The sequence below is a fragment of the Triticum dicoccoides genome, chromosome 4B, assembly GCF_002162155.2.
Source record: "Triticum dicoccoides isolate Atlit2015 ecotype Zavitan chromosome 4B, WEW_v2.0, whole genome shotgun sequence".
Taxonomy (NCBI): Eukaryota; Viridiplantae; Streptophyta; class Magnoliopsida; order Poales; family Poaceae; genus Triticum; species Triticum dicoccoides.
In genome coordinates, this window is record NC_041387.1 from 549512138 (window position 1) to 549531612 (window position 19475).

Here is a 19475-nt window from a genome sequence, read left to right on the forward strand (position 1 = left end):
GCAACTCCAAACTTTAAGAAATGACAACTTACGTTTACTGCTAAACCATAGTTCATACCGTGTCGTCTCAACGGATTTAGATGGTGCCCTATTAAACGTGAATGCAGCTGTCTCTAATGCATAACCCCAAAGCGATAGTGGTAAATCGGTAAGAGACATCATAGATTGCACTATATCCAATAAAGTACTTATTATGACGTTCGGACACACCATTAAGCTGTGGTGTTCCAGGTGGCATGAGTTTGTGAAACTATTCCACATTGTTTTAATTGAAGACCAAACTCGTAACTCAAATATTTGTCTCCGCGATCAAATTGCAGAAACTTAATTTTCTTGTTACGATGATTCTCCACTTCACTCTGAAATTCTTTGAACTTTTCAAATGTTTCAGACTTGTGCTTCATTAAGTAGATATACTCATATCTGCTCAATTCATTTTGTGAAGATCAGAAAATAATGATACCCGCCACGAGCATCAACACTCATTGGACCGCATACATCGGTATGTATTATTTCCAATAAGTCACTAGCTCGTTCCATTGTTCCGGAGAATGGAGTTTTAGTCATCTTGCCCAAAAGGCACGGTTCGCAAGCATCAAATGATTCATAACCAAGTGATTCCGAAAATCCATCTTTATGGAGTTTCTTCATGCGCTTTACACCGATATGACCCAAACGGCAGTGCCACAAATAAGTTGCACTATCATTATTAACTTTTCATCTTTTGGCATTAATATTATGAATATGTGTATCACTACGATCGAGATCCAACAAACTATGTTCATTGGGTGTATGACCTTCAAAGGTCTTATTCATGTAAACAGAATAACAATTTATTCTCTAACTTTAAATGAATAACCGTATCGCAATAAACATGATCAAATCATATTCATGCTCAACGCAAACGCCAAATAACATTTATTTAGGTTTAACACTAATCCCGAAAGTATAGGGAGTGTGCGATGATGATCATATCAATCTTGGAACTACTTCCAACACTCATCATCACTCCACCCTTCAACTAGTCTCTGTTTATTTTGTAACTCCTGTTTCGAGTTACTAATCTTAGCAACTGAACAAGTATCAAATACTCAAGGGCTACTATAAACACTAGTAAGGCACACATCAATAACCTGTATATCAAATATACCCTTGTTCACTTTGCCATCCTTCTTATCCACCAAATATTCAGGGCATTTCCGCTTCCAGTGACCATTTCCTTTGCAGTGTAAGCACTCAGTTTCAGGCTTTGGTTCAGCTTTGGGCTTCTTCGTGGGAGTGAAAACTTGCTTGCCATTCTGCTTGAAGTTCCCTTTCTTTCCCTTTGCCCTTTTCTTGAAACTAGTGATCTTGTCAACCATCAACACTTGATGCTCTTTCTTGATTTCTACCTTCGTCGATTTCAACATCACGAAGAGATCGGGAATTGTTTTCGTCATCCCTTGCATACTATAGTTCATCACAAAGTTCTATAAACTTGGTGGTGGTGACTAGAGAATTCTGTCAATCACTATTTTATCTGGAAGATTAACTCCCACTTGATTCAAGCGATTGTAGTACCCAGACAATTTGAGCACATGCTCACTAGTTGAGCGATTCTCCTTCATCTTTTAGCTATAGAACTTGTTGGAGACTTCATATCTCTCAACTCGGATATTTGCTTGAAATATTAGCTTCAACTCCTGGAACATCTCATATGGTCCATGACATTCAAAACGTCTATGAAGTCCCGATTCTAAGCCGTTTAAGCATGGTGCACTAAACTATCAAGTAGTCATCATTTTGAGCTAGCCAAACGTTCATAACGTCTGCATCTGCTCCTGCAATAGGTTTGTCACCTAGCGGTGCATCAAGGACATAATTCTTCTGTGCAGCAATGAGGATAAACCTCAGATCACGGATCCAATCCGCATCATTGCTACTAACATCTTTCAACACAATTTTCTCTAGGAACATATGAAAATAAACATATGAAAGCAACAACGCAAGCTATTGATCTACAACATAATTTGCAAAATACTACCAGGACTAAGTTCATGATAAATTTAAGTTCAATTAATCATATTACTTAAGAACTCCCACTTAGATAGACATCCCTCTAATCCTCTAAGTGATTACGTGATCCATATCAACTACACCATGTTCGATCATCACGTGAGATGGAGTAGTTTCAACGGTGAACATCAATATGTTGATCATATCTACTATCTGATTCACGCTCGACCTTTCGGTCTCCGTGTTCCGAGGCCATATCTGTATATGCTAGGCTCGTCAAGTTTAACCGGAGTATTCCACGTGTGCAACTATTTTGCACCCGTTGTATTTGAACGTAGAGCCTATCACACCCGATCATCACGTGGTGTCTCAGCACGAAGAACTTTCGCAACAGTGCATACTCAGGGAGAACACTTCTTGATAATTAGTGAGAGATCATCTTATAATGCTACCGTCAATCAAAGCAAGATAAGATGCATAAAGGATAAACATCACATGCAATCAATATAAGTGATATGATATGGCCATCATCATCTTGTGCTTGTGATCTCCATCTTCGAAGCACCGTCGTGATCACCATCGTCACCGGCGCGACACCTTGATCTCCATCGTAGCATCGTTGTCGTTACGCCATCTATTGCTTCTACGACTATCACTACCGCTTAGTGATAAAGTAAAGCAATTACAGGGCGTTTGCATTTCATACAATAAAGTGATAACCATATGGCTCCTGCCAGTTGCCGATAACTTCGGTTACAAAACATGATCATCTCATACAATAAAATATAGCATCACGTCTTGACCATATCACATCACAACATGCCCTGCAAAAACAAGTTAGACGTCCTCTACTTTGTTGTTGCAAATTTTACGTGGCTGCTACGGGCTTAGCAAGAACCGTTCTTACCTACGCATCAAAACCACAACGATAGTTCATCAAGTTAGTGTTGTTTTAACCTTCGCAAGGACCGGGCGTAGCCACACTCGGTTCAGCTAAAGTGAGAGAGACAGACACCCGCCAGCCACTTTTAAGCACAAGTGCTCGTAACGGTGAAACCAGTCTCGCGTAAGCGTACGCGTAATGTCGGTCCAGGCCGCTTCATCTCACAATACCGCCGAACCAAAGTATGACATGCAGGTAAGCAGTATGACTTGTATCGCCCACAACTCACTTGTGGTCTACTCGTGCATATAACATCAACGCATAAAACCTGGCTCGGATGCCACTGTTGGGGAACGTAGTAATTTCAAAAAAATTCGTACGTACACGCAAGATCATGGTGATGGCATAGCAACGAGAGGGGAGAGTGTTGTCCACGCACCCTCGTAGACCGTAAGCGGAAGCGTTATGACAACGCGGTTGATGTAGTCGTACGTCTTCACGATCCGACCGATCCAAGTACCGAACGTACGGCACCTCCGAGTTCAGCACATGTTCAGCTCGATGACGATCCCCGGGCTCCGATCCAGCAAAGCTTCGGGGATGAGTTCCGTCAGCACGACGGCGTGATGACGATGATGATGCTCTACCGGTGCAGGGCTTCGCCTAAACTCCGCGACGATATGACCGAGGTGGAATATGGTGGAGGGGGGCACCGCACACGGCTAAGGAACGATCCGTAGATCAACTTGTGCCCCATGGGGTGCCCCCCTGCCCCCGTATATAAAGGAGCAAGGGGAGGAGGCGGCCGGCCAGGGAGAGGCGTGCCAAGGGGAGTCCTACTCCCACCGGGAGTAGGACTCCCTCCTTCCTTGTTGGAGTAGGAGAAGGGGGAAAGAGGGGGAGAGGAGGAAGGAAAGAGGGGCTGCACCCCTTGTCCAATTCGGACCAGAGGGGGGCTGCGCGCCTCCTTCCTTTCGGCCTCTCTCCTCAATTCCCGTATGGCCCAATAAGGCCCATATACTCCCCGGCGAATTCCCGTAACTCTCCGGTACTTCGAAAAATACCCGAATCACTCGGAACCTTTCCGAACTCTGAATATAGTCGTCCAATATATCGATCTTTACGTCTCGACCATTTTGAGACTCCTTGTCATGTCCCCGATCTCATCCGGGACTCCGAACTCCTTCGGTACATCAAAACTCATAAACTCATAATATAACTGTCATCGAAACCTTAAGCGTGCGGACCCTACGGGTTCGAGAACTATGTAGACATGACCTAGAACTATTCTTGGTCAATAACCAATAGCGGAACCTGGATGCCCATATTGGCTCCTACATATTCTACGAAGATCTTTATCGGTCAAACCGCATAACAACATACTTTGTTCCCTTTGTCATCGGTATGTTACTTGCCCGAGATTCGATCATCGGTATCCAATACCTAGTTCAATCTCGTTACCGGCAAGTCTCTTTACTCGTTACGTAATGCATCATTCCGTAACTAACTCATCAGCTACATTGCTTGCAAGGCTTATAGTGATGTGCATTACCGAGAGGGCCCAGAGATACCTCTCCGACAATCGGAGTGACAAAACCTAATCTCGAAATACGCCAACCCAACATGTACCTTCGGAGACACCTGTAGTACTCCTTTATAATCACCCAGTTACGTTGTGACGTTTGGTAGCACCCAAAGTGTTCCTCCGGTAAATGGGAGTTGCATAATCTCATAGTTACAGGAACATGTATAAGTCATGAAGGAAGCAATAGCAACATACTAAACGATCAAGTGCTAGGCTAACGGAATGGGTCATGTCAATCACATCATTCTCCTAATGATGCGATCCCATTAATCAAATGACAACACATGTCTATGGTTAGGAAACATAACCATCTTTGATTAATGAGCTAGTCAAGTAGAGGCATACTAGTGACTATATGTTTGTCTATGTATTCACACATGTATCATGTTTCCGGTTAATACAATTCTAGCATGAATAATAAACATTTATCATGAAATAAGGAAATAAATAATAACTTTATTATTGCCTCTAGGGCATATTTCCTTCACACTTTGCCTAGTTCTTATACCGCTTTTCTTATTGTAGTCGATTCGTTGAAGAAGAATGGACAGGAATGCTGCCTCCTACTGAAGCGGAGGCACTTGCTCTTCTCCGAAAGGGTGCTGATGGAAGGAAAAATTTTGTTGCGTGGTTCATGGAGAAAGTAATTTTTCACACTTTCAATTAAACTCATGCGCCCTATAATTTTAATTAAACTCATGCACCCTATAATTTCAATTAAACTTGTAGGGAAATGATCCGACCAAATCAATGGATGAAGAATTGAGATGGGTTTCCATGGGTTTTGACCCTGTCGTCATGACATGCAAAAAGTATGATGTGAATGGGTATCGCTTCCATACAGAGGAGCACCAGAACAGTCGGCCTGATCCCAAAACCATAAATACCAGAGTCTTCACTGAAGGAGATAATAACGTAGATTACTATGGAAGGGTAGGAAAAATATACGAGCTTACATTCAAACTTGGCCGCGAACACCTAAGTCTCACTGTGTTCAAATGCCGATGGTTCGACCCCAAAAAGGGTCTGAGACATACACCTTCTGTTGGTTTAGTTGAAGTTAAACCATCAACCGCCTATGCCGGAGCTGATCTCTTTATCGCCGCTACCCAGGCCACACAAGTATGTTATCTGCCTTACCCATGCCAGAAAGAGTACCTAAAGGGTTGGGAAGTTGTGTTCAAGGTGTCGCCGCATGGTAAGCTACCGAACCCGAACGATGATGATTACTACAACATAAACCCCATGACATACGAGGGAGTGTTCTATCAAGAGGAACATGATGACGTGGTTCGAAACAACGAGGATGATGACTTGGGTTATGTTGACCTGGACCCAAACGACGACGACGCATGGATTGATGGTGAGGCAGTTGTGAATCAAGGAGACATAATTATGCTTGAAAAGTTAAATGAAGACGCTGACGATGAGGAAGAGCCTCCACCTCCGTCAGACAACGAAGAAGATATGCGTGATAGTGATGATGAGACCGCTCCACAAATAGATTACAATAGTGATGATTCATATGGGTTCTAGAAAATGTAAGTTCTTTTAATGATCATTACAATAGTATGCTTAATGTGCTCTTCTGGTATTAATGTTTTTCTTGTATGCTTGTTTAATTGATATCCTTACTAATTGTTTATTCTCTTCTCAATGCAGGTTTGCTAATCATGGGCAAGTCCAGCGGCGCCAGTTTCCTCAGTAAATTTAAAGGACTTACTCGGAGTGGACGAGCCCACAAGGTTCCTTCCCGACTACGCGAGGATGACACCTCACAGGGAGGTGGAAGGGTCGGGGGAGGAGACCCTAGAGGAGGAGGCGGTGGGGGGAGAGCCCCTAGAGGAGGAGGAGGTGGGGGGAGAGGCAGCCGGGGCAAAAAACTCCGGGCCGTGTCCGAAATAGGAGGGTCTTCTTCGATGCCCTCCCATACAGAGGCACCTTCTGAGTCTGAGGAGGAGGAGTATGTTCCTGATGGCAAGGAGGAGGAGATCGAGGAGGAGGGTGAGGAGGAGGAGGCCGAGGAGGAGGGTGAGGAGGAGGAGGCCGAGGAGGAGGGTGAGGAGGAGGGCGAGGAGGGTGGAGGGGAGGTTGATCCCGAGTTGTGGGGTGACTTGCCACCAGGTGCTCCGCAGGGGTGGCTGCGTGGTAATGCCGGACTACCTACACCACCTTCTATCGAGGAGCACAAGTGGCTCATTGAACCTGTGGGACAGAGTAAGTGCCTCTCAATCATATTTTCAACACATGACAATATTTTCTTATTGTACACATGGCAATCATTTGATTCTTTTGCAGAAACTGGATCCTTCGCGGAAAGGGCCGTAAACCGAATAGCCTTATCACTGTCATGTTGAAGCAGTTTTGGCCTGGCCTATTCTGCCCGCGGCCAGACAGGGACCCGCAGTTGCGGGTTTTGGCCACGAGCTGGGCCCACTACGAGGCTTGCAGCAACACGGAATACGGGACGGCCGCTAAGGCCGTGATCACCAAATTTTGGGTAAGTTCTCTTCTGAATCACTTGTCTTCAGTTCCGTTCATAGTTTATCATTGAATCACTCAACTCATGCCTTGTTTGCTTCTGGTTTATGCAACAACTCTATAGAGTTCTTGACGAGCACAAGGCCAGAGCCGACGTGGTCTTACTTGCGGCTGCGAAGAAGAAAGCTCGTCAGTTGCAGTACGAGGTGCGCTGGGTTGCCGTCTCGCAGTACTACCACATCTACCTGCACCAAAAGATGACCAAAACTCAAGCGCAGAAGCAAAAACTTACCTTGAACAGTGAGTAGTTCATGATGGTAACTATTACTGACTTTTCATTGTTTCAAGCAGTCAACTCTATGTTTCGTGCTCACATGTCATGCTTCCAAAATTTGCATAGGTTGTTCCTCGTTGGTGCTATGGAAGGCATGACGGATGGGCGAGTTTGGTGGATAGGTGGCTCGGCGCCGATGCAGAGTTTGCTGCCAAGAGCATCAAGGGCCGGGCTAACCGTGGAGCCGACGGGACACACGGCCAAGGAAACAGGAACCACTGGAGCTTCAAGGCCATGAAGGTATATCTATGTGCATGATGCATTTTTGTTCTTCTTTACCGTCATGTTCTTATGTATGGCTAACTTCTATTTGACGTCGTAGGAGGACAAGTTGAAGAGGCCGCTCTCAGACATGGAGTCGTGGAAGCTGGCCCGCGAGCGGAGTCATTTCAAGGAGGGCGAGAGCCAGTACTACGGCAAGACCGAGGAGCACCTGGGGTCTTACATTCATCACTATCAGGAGTTGCATCCGGATGTTCCTGTTGCTGAGGTCGCCCAGTCTCAGATCGACGACACGTCGGTGGTGGCCATCCAGGGGAAGAAGAATGGCCGGTATCCATGTTTCGACGGCTTGATCACTCTTTCGATCTCGTACACACAGCTTCGGGCTACCAACCAGAGCCAGTTAGAGAGTATGGGGCATTCACAGACTCCCTTAGCCCGCCAGCATGCTATAAGTACTTCCTCTTTATCTTTTTCTATCTAGCATTCTCAGTTTATTTTCAGCATTGCTCACTTAGAAACAATCTAAATTATGTAGGCATATAAGGAGTTTGTCAAGCATAGGAATCTCGAGGTGCGGGAGTACTTGAAAGTAGTGAAGGCAAACGATGATTACAACCGTCAGATGATGACGGTTAGTTTTGCCCTCTTAAAACCAAGCTAAATTTTTGCACTTTCATTCCTTCTAATCTTCTAGTTTGCTTGTTTAACTAACATTCAGGCTATGTTGGCGTCTTGGAGTAACCGCACGGATCCACCACAAATGGGACCCCCACCACCACCTGCGGGACAACCCCCACACGTGCCCACGTTCGATGAATGGGTGGCACTAGGCAGTGATGGCCCGGTTAGTACATTTGCCTAACTACTGACAAACTAGTTCTCGTTCATTCAACACTATCATATCATATTTACCGTTAGAATCTTTTCTGAAACATGTAGGGGACCGGTGGCTCGACTCCTGCTCCGTCGACCCCAGTCACTCCGATCTGGCAGAGTGGTGGTGGTCGCGATGGCGGTTTTGGCGGAGGTGGTGGTGGTTTTGGCGGAGGTGGTGGTGGTTTTGGCGGAGTTGGTGGTTTTGGCGGAGGTGGTGGTTTTGGCGGAGGTGGTCTTGCTTGATGATTCCGTGCATGTGGCCGTCGTGCCATGCCTTTCATATTCCTACTTCTATGATGTTTCATGTCTTGCACTACTTTTATGTTCATGAACTTGAGTCGGTGATGATCTTTAGATGATGTGATGAACTTGAGTATGTTTAGATGATGATGGTGAACTTGAGTATGTTTAGATGATGAACTGTCATATTTCTGCATAATTTCATATTGTTCTGTTTTGAAATGTTGTCAAATGAATTGGAAAAGAGAAAACAGGGAAAAAAACTATGCCTACGGCAAAGCCGTCGGCATATATAAGCCCAGGAGTCACCAGGGCTCGCCACGTGGCATATCTATGCCGACGGCTTTGCCGTAGGCATAGATGGAAATCTATGCCGACGGCTTTGCCGTAGGCATATCTCTGCTGCCACGAGTAACCAGGAGACGACACGTGGCAGAGCTATGCCTACGGCAAAAACGTCGGCATAGATGAATCTATGCCTACGGCTTTGCCGTAGGCATAGCCCTGCCACCAGGAGTACCACGGGTTGCCACGTGGCAGAGATATGCCGACGGCTTTGCCGTCGGCATACATCTGCCACATGGCATTGCATGATTCGTCCGCGCTTTTGACGGCGCCGTCCGCGGCCGTCAGACGGAAAACATTGCTGACGGCTATACTATGCCGACGGCTGACGCCAGGCCGTCGGCATAGACCCCTATGCCGACAGCTATACTATGCCGACGGTCTGACAAGACTACGCTGACGACATCTACGCCGACGGGTCTATACCGACGGTAGCCGTAGGCATATATCTATGCCGACGGCTTAGGGACCTATGCCGACGGCCCGTGGCCGTAGGCATAGACCGCGAGTCCGATAGTGATTCCCAGTGATTGCTGCATGCCATTGCGGCACTCACCGCGGTCACGTTGATAGGCATCGTGGTGAAACAGTGGACAATCAGTTCGTCCCCTCGGACGTCGTCCATCACACGCTCCTTCACGAAGCTCTCGACGAGCAGCCCGGACAGGCGGGGGTACACCGAGCTCGCCACCGCCGTGATGAGCAACTCCAGAGAAGCCACCCTGCATCATCACACAGATGAAGGCAACACAAATTCAGCAGCAGGCCGGGTTCACCACACACAGGGCACTGCACTCGCTAGCTAATACCATGGGCCATAGTACTTTGACCGGCTAGCTGTTTATGCTATAGAGATGTAATCAGAATCACAGCAGGTGCTGCGATCGAAACCTGTTTGTTTGATTAGCAAGCTGTTTACTATGCTATAGAGATGTAATTTGGACATGCGAATCACAGTGGTAAACTAGTTTTGATCAAACTGGCAGTAGCAGGGAGTCATGCATTGATCTGTGAACGTACCCGTCGTCGGACCTCGGGACGAGCCTGGGCGTGACGGCGGCTTCCACGATGATCTTGAGCTCCTTGTAGTGCCCATGGAAGCTTCCCAGCAGCGCTTCGAACACCGGATGCCCCTGCCTGTTCCCCATGATCCAGTGCGCGCAGCGCTTGAACCCGTCGAGCACCATCTTGCGCATCTGCCCGTCGCCCACCTCGAGCTGGTGGACCAGGATTTCCAAGTGCTCCTGGTCCAGGGACATCACCAGCTGCTCAAGCGTCATCGGGGAACTGAGCAACTGCGATCGGATCTGCACCAACCTCCAGTCTTGGTAAATCCGTGGCGCTGGCTGCCCCACATACACATAGGGCTGCGGCGGCAGTGGCTCGAACCACGGCGGATTCTGCTTCTGCGCGAATTGCGGCGGCTGCGGCGCGGCCACCATGTCGGAGTTGCTGATGGGGAGGACGGCGGGGCGGAACGCGTCGCTGGCGCCGCTCCAGTTGTGCGGACCCATGGCTTCCAGGTAGCTCGGCGTCCACGCCAATGGGTGTATCGGCATCGGCGGGCCAACCGAGTAGTAGATGTCTCTGGGGTGCTGCTGCGACCCAAACTGCGGGTGCAGCGGCGGGATCAGTCCCGGCACCGGTGGCCCGAAGGCGAAGGGAGACGCGCCCGCACCAAGATCCCAAGGCGTGCTCGGCTGCGGCAGCTGCTGCTGCAGCTGCTGCGGCTGCGGGGACGACGAGGAGGAGGCCTCCCCGCGGTAGCCAGCGGGGCCGCCGGCGTAGGAGGGCGCGGGGCGGGGCGGCCCGCCCGGATCCATGGCTTGCAAGCTTCGGTTGCGGTTGCTCTGGGGTTTCGGATTGCTGGGATTTGGGGAAATGCGAAATGGAGATTGGACGAGAGCCTTGCGCTGCTGCGTGTTTATATAGCGGAGGAAGCGGCGGCCGGGTTGACTTGAGGGTGAGACCAGAGAGGTGGCAGGAGGACGACACCCGTCCGAGTTATGCGGGGTGGGAGGGGAGGGGAGGCGCCAGCTGGCACGGCACCAGGGGCGTCGTATTAACTGAATTTGGTTAAGATCTGACCGTATAATTATTGTGTTAGTTATACGGTAAGATATCGGCTCATTAAATGCATGGGCAATCAGATTAGTTTCGGTAATTTATTTCATCATGTATGAAACCAGAGAACAGTAAGACTGGTCGTAATGGGAGTATCATAAGCGGTATCATGCATGCCAAGTAGACTTTTTGAAAGATGTGGCAGAGAACTAAATGAGGAAAGAGAGGATGTGGTATCATATTATGATACCGTATCATATTAAATGTAGTACTACTTTGTGTCATGCATATCAATTAATGAGGCAAACTAAGATACTAGGTTATGATACTATGCATTACGGAAGTATTATCATACACTATTATCATATGCATGATACTAGTATATGATACTCTCTATTACGACTAGTGGTCGTATTGTACTGTAGGAGAGCTTCATAACCCCTTCTTATTTACACTAGTTCCTTTTTGCAGGGTTACTTACACTTATTTGTTGAAGCTTCCTAATTTTCAAAGAGGAAAAGAAAATGGCATGTACTCCTTCCATCCCGCAATATAAGATCATTTTTCAAGCTATGTTGTACTACCTAGTCCAGCTGGGGCAATTAAGAGATGACGCCTACATTTTTAGTACGTATTGTTTGAGTCCACATCATGCATGAAGACGAGACCCCTGAAGAACTCTATCGTCAACTGATAGCCCTTGCAATTTCATTCAAGGACTATGGTAGTAAGGACTCGGATGACAGTTGGATCAAGCGCAAGTTTTTAAGGCGATCATGCCTTTTGACAAGAGCACTTCTTTCGTGATTCATGAAAGACTAGACTTTCACTGCATGTCATCTAATGATGTGTTGGATAAGTTCGTCTCCATGGGAATCTTGAGCAAGACCGCCGACAATGCTCTTGCTCGTGGGGTCAAGAAGCCCAACCTTGCATTGAAGGCCAAAGTGGTCCATATTCAAGAGACTAGAGAAGAAAAATAAGAAGAAGGCGAGTGTTGCTCTAAAAACACCAAATATGCTTTCAATGTGCACATTGCTCTAGCTTCAAGAGCTTTTTAGGACAACAAGAGGAACTTCAAGTAGAACAACTCAAAGGACAACTCAAGTGATTTCAAGTCAAAGGGTCAAAGAGTTAACTCTTGTAGAAACTTTGGCTTTTCTTTCTTCTCTCCCAAAGAGACTTGGGAAAGTCTTCCTTCCCTCGATCTTCACCGGCTAGCTCCTTGGCGGCGCTCCTTCTTTGGACGGATGGCGCCGCTCCTTCTTTGAATCAGTCTTCCGGGCTCCGACCCTCCTCAAGTGTGTTCGTTGGGACGGATTAGACGAAGTTCTGGCGTAGATTCCTGCTAGCTTCTTGGGGCGGGGAGGTTAGGATTTCTCCCAGTGCGTATGCAACGGAGATATTTGGTGTCAGGTTCTTCAGATCGATTCAAAGATTCAATGACGACTGCAGCTCCAGGGACCTGGTCCTTAGGGGCAGTGAACGAAGACTTCCCGACTGTCATCGACAAGGTCAAGCCGGCTCCGGTATGGAAGCGGCGACAGCGGCTCGTTGAGGGCTCGTTCTGGCGGTGGTAATGGCCATTCGGTGGTCCATGGACCTCGATGTAATTTTTATTATGTTTGAGGTGCTTTGTACTTGCGGTGAATCTTTATAATAGATCTGTCAAAGAGTTAGGACTTGCTACAATTATGGAAACGTGAGTCACTTCATTGTCGATTACACATACGAGAAGAGGGAAAACAATGGAGGCAAGCTCATCCACAAGGACAAGTCCAAATCTTTCCAAAACAAGAGCTTCATGAAAAAGAAGTCTCAAAGAGTGTTGGTGGTGCAAGAAGAGTACTTTCCGATGTTGATGATGAATAACCAAGTGGTGAAGTTGTGGAATTGACTTCAATAGCCTTTTGTGTGGCTCTTTCAACATAGCCATGTTTTTGCAAAGACTGGATACGAAACATGCATGCACGCTATTGGACGCCAAGCACGCATCCACGCTGATGGACGGCCGACGTAATGGAGTAAATCGAGCACTTGCCGTCAAACACCTCCATGCGAGAGCCACACACAACCCAGTGACACCTCTTCACTTCGGTGCATTCCACACGACCCAGGGGCCTTTCATCAGAACTTTTAGTGTCTAGTGTGCAAAAATCCATCTATCTATAATCTGCTGGCACGGCACAGCAAAAAGTAAAAATGGATGCTTAAAGAAATGTGAAGCATTATGACAAACAAACCAGAAATATATTACTAGAAGTTCAGTTCGTGTAACATATACATATAATAAATCATCCATCAAATGGTACATACACAATCTACTTTTTTTGTGGAACATACACAATCTACCAGACAACTGTGTAGCGGCTACCATTACCTAGCATAAGCTCCAGGTTTCACATAAAGACGAGAGAGAATGAAACTACCAAGGAACATAAAGATCCCCTTTGAGACTCAGGACGTGGTTCACCAGCTAGAGATGGTCAGTAGACGGTAGCAGCAGCACGGTTTGTGCCTATATTACAACCGAAGCCACGACGAGTATTTCAGTTATACCCATCAAATCTGAATGGTGTGCGCAGCGGAGGGTTGACAGCTGGGCGCCAAGAAGCAAGCAGCCACAGTCCTTTGGATTATGGAATTCACATTCGCTGATTAGGTTCCACCTAGGATTTATGTGCCGAACACAAAGCCATAACCTGCAGGCAACAAAACTGTAAGCACCAGATGTTGAATGCATGACACAGGTATGTGAGAAGGTTATTATAAATAAACTTAAATTTTACCAAGACAGAAGAATTACTAAAATAACTTAGCAATTTTCGTAAAATAAAGTTATATGGCCTCTAGCACAGAACCTCAAGTTTTACTCCACCTGCATTACTTGTTAAGCTCAGCTGTGAATTGGTTACAGTTGGGCTTTCTGAAACCTATAGTTATTATAAACCCAAGAATATGTGCCACAAGCCATAAAAACCAAGTGTGTTCTCCAACTAAGACAACACAACATGAGGTTTAATTAATTGGATAGACCATGATACAAATTAACCATATGTTACTAGGTTACGTCTAAGTGTAAACAACATACCTAAACAAGCTTCTTCCATATTCAGGAATGTCACCACCATGCAGAAGATACAACCAGCTTTCTGTTCTTCCATCCGAGATAAATGACACCATCTTTCTCCTCTAGCTTGTAGTAACTGTTGTAATTATTTAACAGTGTTCTGATAGTATTGTTCACCAATGCACTTAGGGGGTATGGTCTAAAGCCAGCCATTGCAAGTCTAGACCGCCACTTTCCAAAAGGTTCGTGCCTCTCCACTCTTTCTGCACCTTCACATGCAATTAAATTGACAATATCTCTTGCAACACAGTGCTGCTCAGTGCTCATCCTCTTCTTGTCATCCCTGGAGCAAGCAACATCTATTGCCTCAAACATGGCAGTGTAGTAGTCAAGGGTCTCCATGTATCTACTGAAGAATGGGGCAGTGTTTGTGTTAGCCTCCTGCTCTACAAGAGTTACCACGCTAGGAGAAAGGCTCTTAACCATTCTCAATATCCTATCCCGGTGGTTTTCTATGCAGACACTTTCATCAGGAGTATGATGCAGCTGATACGCAAAGTTGACAGCAATAGCCTCTCCCTTTCTTATATCAAGATGTTCAAGTGTAACCTCATGACTAGCTGCATGTACAGCATTGAACTCAAAGGGCAGACGACATGACTGGGCAACGCTGTATAACTTACGCCCAACTATATCCAGTCCACCACCTCGGGCATAAGCCGAATCTGAGTCATCTATACCAGTAATTCTTAAGCATGGTGGTCCGCTAGCCCTCGCAGCAAGGGCCTGTATCATAGTTACCCACTGGCTCCCTTGAGCGATTTGGAAATCGATAATGTGAATAAAGTTCTCACCCTTAACAGCCTCAGCTATAGCACCATTGGCAGACATGTAACCAAATTTGAAGAATGGACAGATATCATAGAGAAGATGCATGTAGGACATGAGCTCTGAATTCGTAGGTTGAGGTTCCTTACACTTCAGAGATTTATACAACGCGTGTCCAGTGGAATAACGCCTCGCAACAAGGCCTTCCAACATATAGGCTCCCAGACGTTGCATTGGTTCTCCAGACACAGAAACCATCTTCTGTAACTCTGATATCAGCAATTCCTCGTGACAATTATTCTCATCAACAGCCTTACCACATGCTACAATTACCTGCTTCAAGTCCCCAGAGCTAATTCCCAGAAGCTCTCTCCAGTTACTTTGGTGCATTGCGGCGCCAATTACTAGGGAGGATCTGTCAGAACTAACTGCATCTGAATCAGATCCAAACAGTGCATCTGCTAGCTCCTGAAGTGTTGTAAACCCCAAACCTGGAACCTCGGTGATGCCACTTGCAGGAGAATCATATGTGTGATCTGAGTGGCTATCATGCAGAGAAATGTGGCTCCCACTTATGCACTGAGGAGATGTAGAGCTATTGACAGCATAAACACAATTGGCTGATGAAGACTCTAGAGTGCTGTACTGTGGGTGAATCACCTGAGACTTTGAATCGCTGTTCTGTGAGCCATCATCAGAGGACATGTAGTGATGACCCTCATGATTTTGTTGCACATAGCAAGTACCATTTCCCCCCACATGCATTGAACTGCTGTAGTATGGTATTTGAGAATTGTCTGGATATCTGTATGACATGTTAGAGGCCTTTGCTGACATATTTTCCAACCTTGTGGAGGTGATCTATTTGCCGGAATCCAAGGAGACAGTACACCTCCCCGAGATCAACAGCAGTTAGTTTTGACTACTTTATCAATAATTGTTCAGTGCGACGATGGCATCAACTGCATAGGAGATAGGACAAATATACGATAAGTTAAATAGAAATATAAATGTAGATCATAAAGAAATAACTAAAAATCATTTGAGAGAGCCGGATGAACAAATTGAAACGCCGTCAATCTCTTCCTCTATGCTTTTTTTTTTAGAAAAGGATCTTCCTCTATGCTGGAAACAAGTAAGCGAAGCTAGCAAACCCAGGACTGGAATAATCTCTCTGCTGGATCTTAAGTCGCCCGACTCGAATGGATCTTAGTTTGGGATGTTAAAACACAGAAATAGCCATGCAGAATTGGAAAGCACACTTATGCTGGAAACAAGCAAAGCTAGCAAACCCAGGACTGGATCAATCTCCTCCTCTATGCTGGAATCAAGTAAGCGAAGCTAGCAAACCCAGGACTGGGATAATCTCTCTGCTGGATCTTAAGTCCCCCGACTCGAACGGATCTTAATTTGGGATGTTAAAACACAGAAATAGCCTAGCAGATTTGGAAAGCACTTATGCATGGACTGCCCCTGTCTGAATTATTTGTTCACCTAGAGGTAAGTGTTCTGCATCACATGAAGCACCATTTTTTCTAAAGGAAGGCAAAAGTTATATCCACTAAGACTAGGTCAAATTTGTCAAATTGTAGGGTTTATCTACACCCAAATCATATGGAACGAAAAACATGATTGTGGATGATATATACATAAATCTAAATCCACAGGTGTGTGTACATGTAAACACTATACTTATACTTTTAATTTTATGCATGCCCCCCCTCAAATTGTAGGGTTTATCTACACCCAAATCATATGGAACGAAAAACATGATTGTGGATGATATATACATAAATCTAAATCCACAGGTGTGTGTACATGTAAACACTATACTTATACTTTTAGTTTTATGCATCCCCCCCACCCACCCACCCACCCACATGTACTTCTAGAGAAAGCATATCGAACTGAGGGGAACTTAAAACGCAGCGCATACATCTCGTAACTGACACATGGAAAATAATGTCAAATTCAAATGAACAAAATATAAGAGAAAACAATGCATTAAGACTAAAGAAGTAAAGATACATGCGTTCAATAAATAGACCTATTACTATAGTTATCTACAAGAATAATCCAGGACAACTTAAATACTATGATGGAAGCTATTTTAGACCATGCTAACAACTATTGCTCAAATGGCAAGTAAAAGGGAACTCATAGTCCTGCCACATACAAAAATAAAGTTAACCTATGGCATGCCTGCAATCCCACTAAGTGATATGACAACAACTGAACATGCCCTCAACATTCCTGGAGAATCATCGTTTCTCTACATGTATAGGAGCCATGTTGGGTGCAACACTGAACTAGAACATATCATCGCATCGCATAATTAGATAATGTATCAACAAAGAGTAGAAATAGCTGGTTCTAAAATTATCCCCAATGTGGCACACCCAGCAACAGCATACGCCAAAAATAGTTCACTGTAGCATCGCTAACGCCAACTAGTTTATTTCCATACCTCCGAAACTTGGTACATGCCTAAAATGTTTTTATACTGGATACAAACTGGAAACTCCTGCATGTTATGTGATTGCTACATGGAATCAATCACCACAATCAATATAGCTTGTGAGAAATTGCCTAAAACATATATGCACTATGTGATATATACAGACATATCTGGCCAGGTCTAGGCATTTATGATATTAAAAAAATGAGGACGCCTATGTGTGATGAACATTTGCTTGATGGATAAATGGATTTGGAAATTGATAAACAGTAATGGCTTATGGCAACAGCTCCTTAAAAGGAAATAACTTTGTAGGGGGGTGTTATCACACACAGGTGTGGCTTATGGCAACAGCTCCTTAAGAGGAAATAACTCTGTAGGGAGGTGTTATCACACACAGGTGTGCAGTAAACCTGGAAATTCACATTTTTCACAGGAGGTCAACAAGATTGTGCATTAATACTAAAACTTTGGCCGATCAAGTCAATAAGCAGTGAAGGTTGCTCGCATACTAGGAGATGCTTGGGCTTGTGTAAGATTCAGAAGAGAGCTGGTAAGAGAATTTGGTGTTATGGCAGAATCCAGAAGTCATGTGAGCAGATGGGCTATTCAGCGATGAGCCCTAAAGCACAAAAAGGACTCGGTCAAGGCATTGTATGTGACCCTGAAAACAGCAGCTTCTGTACTGCTGAGTAAGTTGGCTTGCCCGATTTCCTAAGGCCATCGGAAGGTTAATACAAATTGGCTTTGCAGCAGTTATTTAGGCCATCTGGAAGGCTAGGAATACATCATGTTTTAGGAATGTAATGGTTTGTTATGCTAGTGTCCTGACTTATCAAATTAGCTATTGGTTGGATAGTTGGGCTTTGTTGCAAAAGAACGACGACTGAGAGTGAGTTCATTAAGGGCCCAAGGCACTACAATGAGTGGCAACAGAGGTGTTTGAGCAAGCAAAAGGATGGGAACAAAGAGATATGAGCTGGAAGATGTGCAAAGGCTGAAATTAGTTCAGGTTGTTTGCTGCGTCGTTGTGGGTTTCTGCAACTAACAATGTCAGCAGCTGCTGAGATCTGAGCACTGACAGAAGCAACTGTGAATCGAATCCGATGTCCAAATTGTCTCTGTAGAATTATGGTTCTAACCCAAATAGAGCAAGAGAACACAAGAGAAATTGTCTTTCCCTATCAGCTATAATCAACCCAAAAAATATACCTGCTGTCCAAAATATCTAAGCAGAGAAGATAACAGGAAATTTAGAAAAAGGGCAGACGCTTGTGAATCATAGTTGAAAGATAAAACGGCAGTGTTACTCATAAACAGGGTCAGTGGGTGGTTGAACTACGGGCCACACACATTCTGTGGGTGACAAAAATGGTCCTACTTGGGAAACCAAGGGCCGAAACCGCGGACGGGGTTGAGGCAGCGGGCCGCGACGATGTAGAAGGCGAACGGCGGCTGCGACGACACGCCTGTGATGTGATGGTGAGGGGCGGAGGGGTTGGGGGTAAACTGGTAAAGCGTCGGCGGTGACGCCGGCAGGGCGGCAGTTCTAGGACTAAGGCGCGGAGGGGGGCAGCACTCTTGACTTCTTGAGCCCCCCCTTTGCCTCCTTGGCCGGATTCGGGGGCAGGCCAGCCAGCCAGGAGGACGCCGGAGAGGAAGACGAGTAGAAGAACAAACGCACGGGTCGGCCGCGAGAACGGCGCGAAATCAACCGAACTTAGCACGACAAATCTACGAGTGCTCCTACGCTGCAGAATCAAAGAGAGGGCATGGAGGGGCGGCGGGGCATACCTTGGCGAGCGGCGCGAATCGTCGGAGCTTCCGCCCCGGCGGAGGAAAAGGCGGAGAAGAGAGGAGGAAACAAGGCTGAGCACCTACCAACCCGACGACTCGACAAGACGAGACGCGACGGGCGAGAGGGTCAATAAAGAAAGTGGGGGCGGGGACGGAGAGCGGCATGTGCGGTTGCGGGTGCTGCTCCGCGGACGCGGTTAGGGGTGGGCCCCAGGCGAACGCCCGACGTGCGATCTCCATCGGACGGCCCTGCGATTGGATTACTAGTTTAGTGCCACTGAAGAGGGCAGGAAC

At 46.1% G+C, this 19475-nt stretch overlaps 1 protein-coding gene across 2 annotated transcripts; it reads right to left on the reverse strand.

The window, feature by feature from the left end:
- Nucleotides 1-13256: 13256 nt before the first annotated feature.
- On the reverse strand, nucleotides 13257-19305 carry LOC119291405 (scarecrow-like protein 21). Of its 2 annotated transcripts, none has more exons than XM_037570159.1 (3): nucleotides 19179-19305; nucleotides 14120-15888; nucleotides 13257-13730 (listed from the first exon to the last, which is right to left on the reverse strand). In XM_037570159.1, the coding sequence occupies exon 2, from the start codon at nucleotides 15761-15763 to the stop codon at nucleotides 14150-14152; it is 1614 nt and encodes a 537-aa protein (XP_037426056.1). In that variant the 5' UTR covers nucleotides 15764-15888; nucleotides 19179-19305; the 3' UTR covers nucleotides 13257-13730; nucleotides 14120-14149. The 2 variants fall into 2 exon arrangements, with proteins under 2 accessions (XP_037426056.1, XP_037426057.1); XM_037570160.1 differs by having other exon boundaries at nucleotides 13257-13745.
- Nucleotides 19306-19475: the final 170 nt, after the last annotated feature.

What these genes read in the sequence shown, in the direction of transcription:
- LOC119291405 (XM_037570159.1), bottom strand. Translation starts at nt 15,763, where the DNA reads ATGTCAGCAAAGGCCTCTAACATGTCATACAGATATCCAGACAATTCT.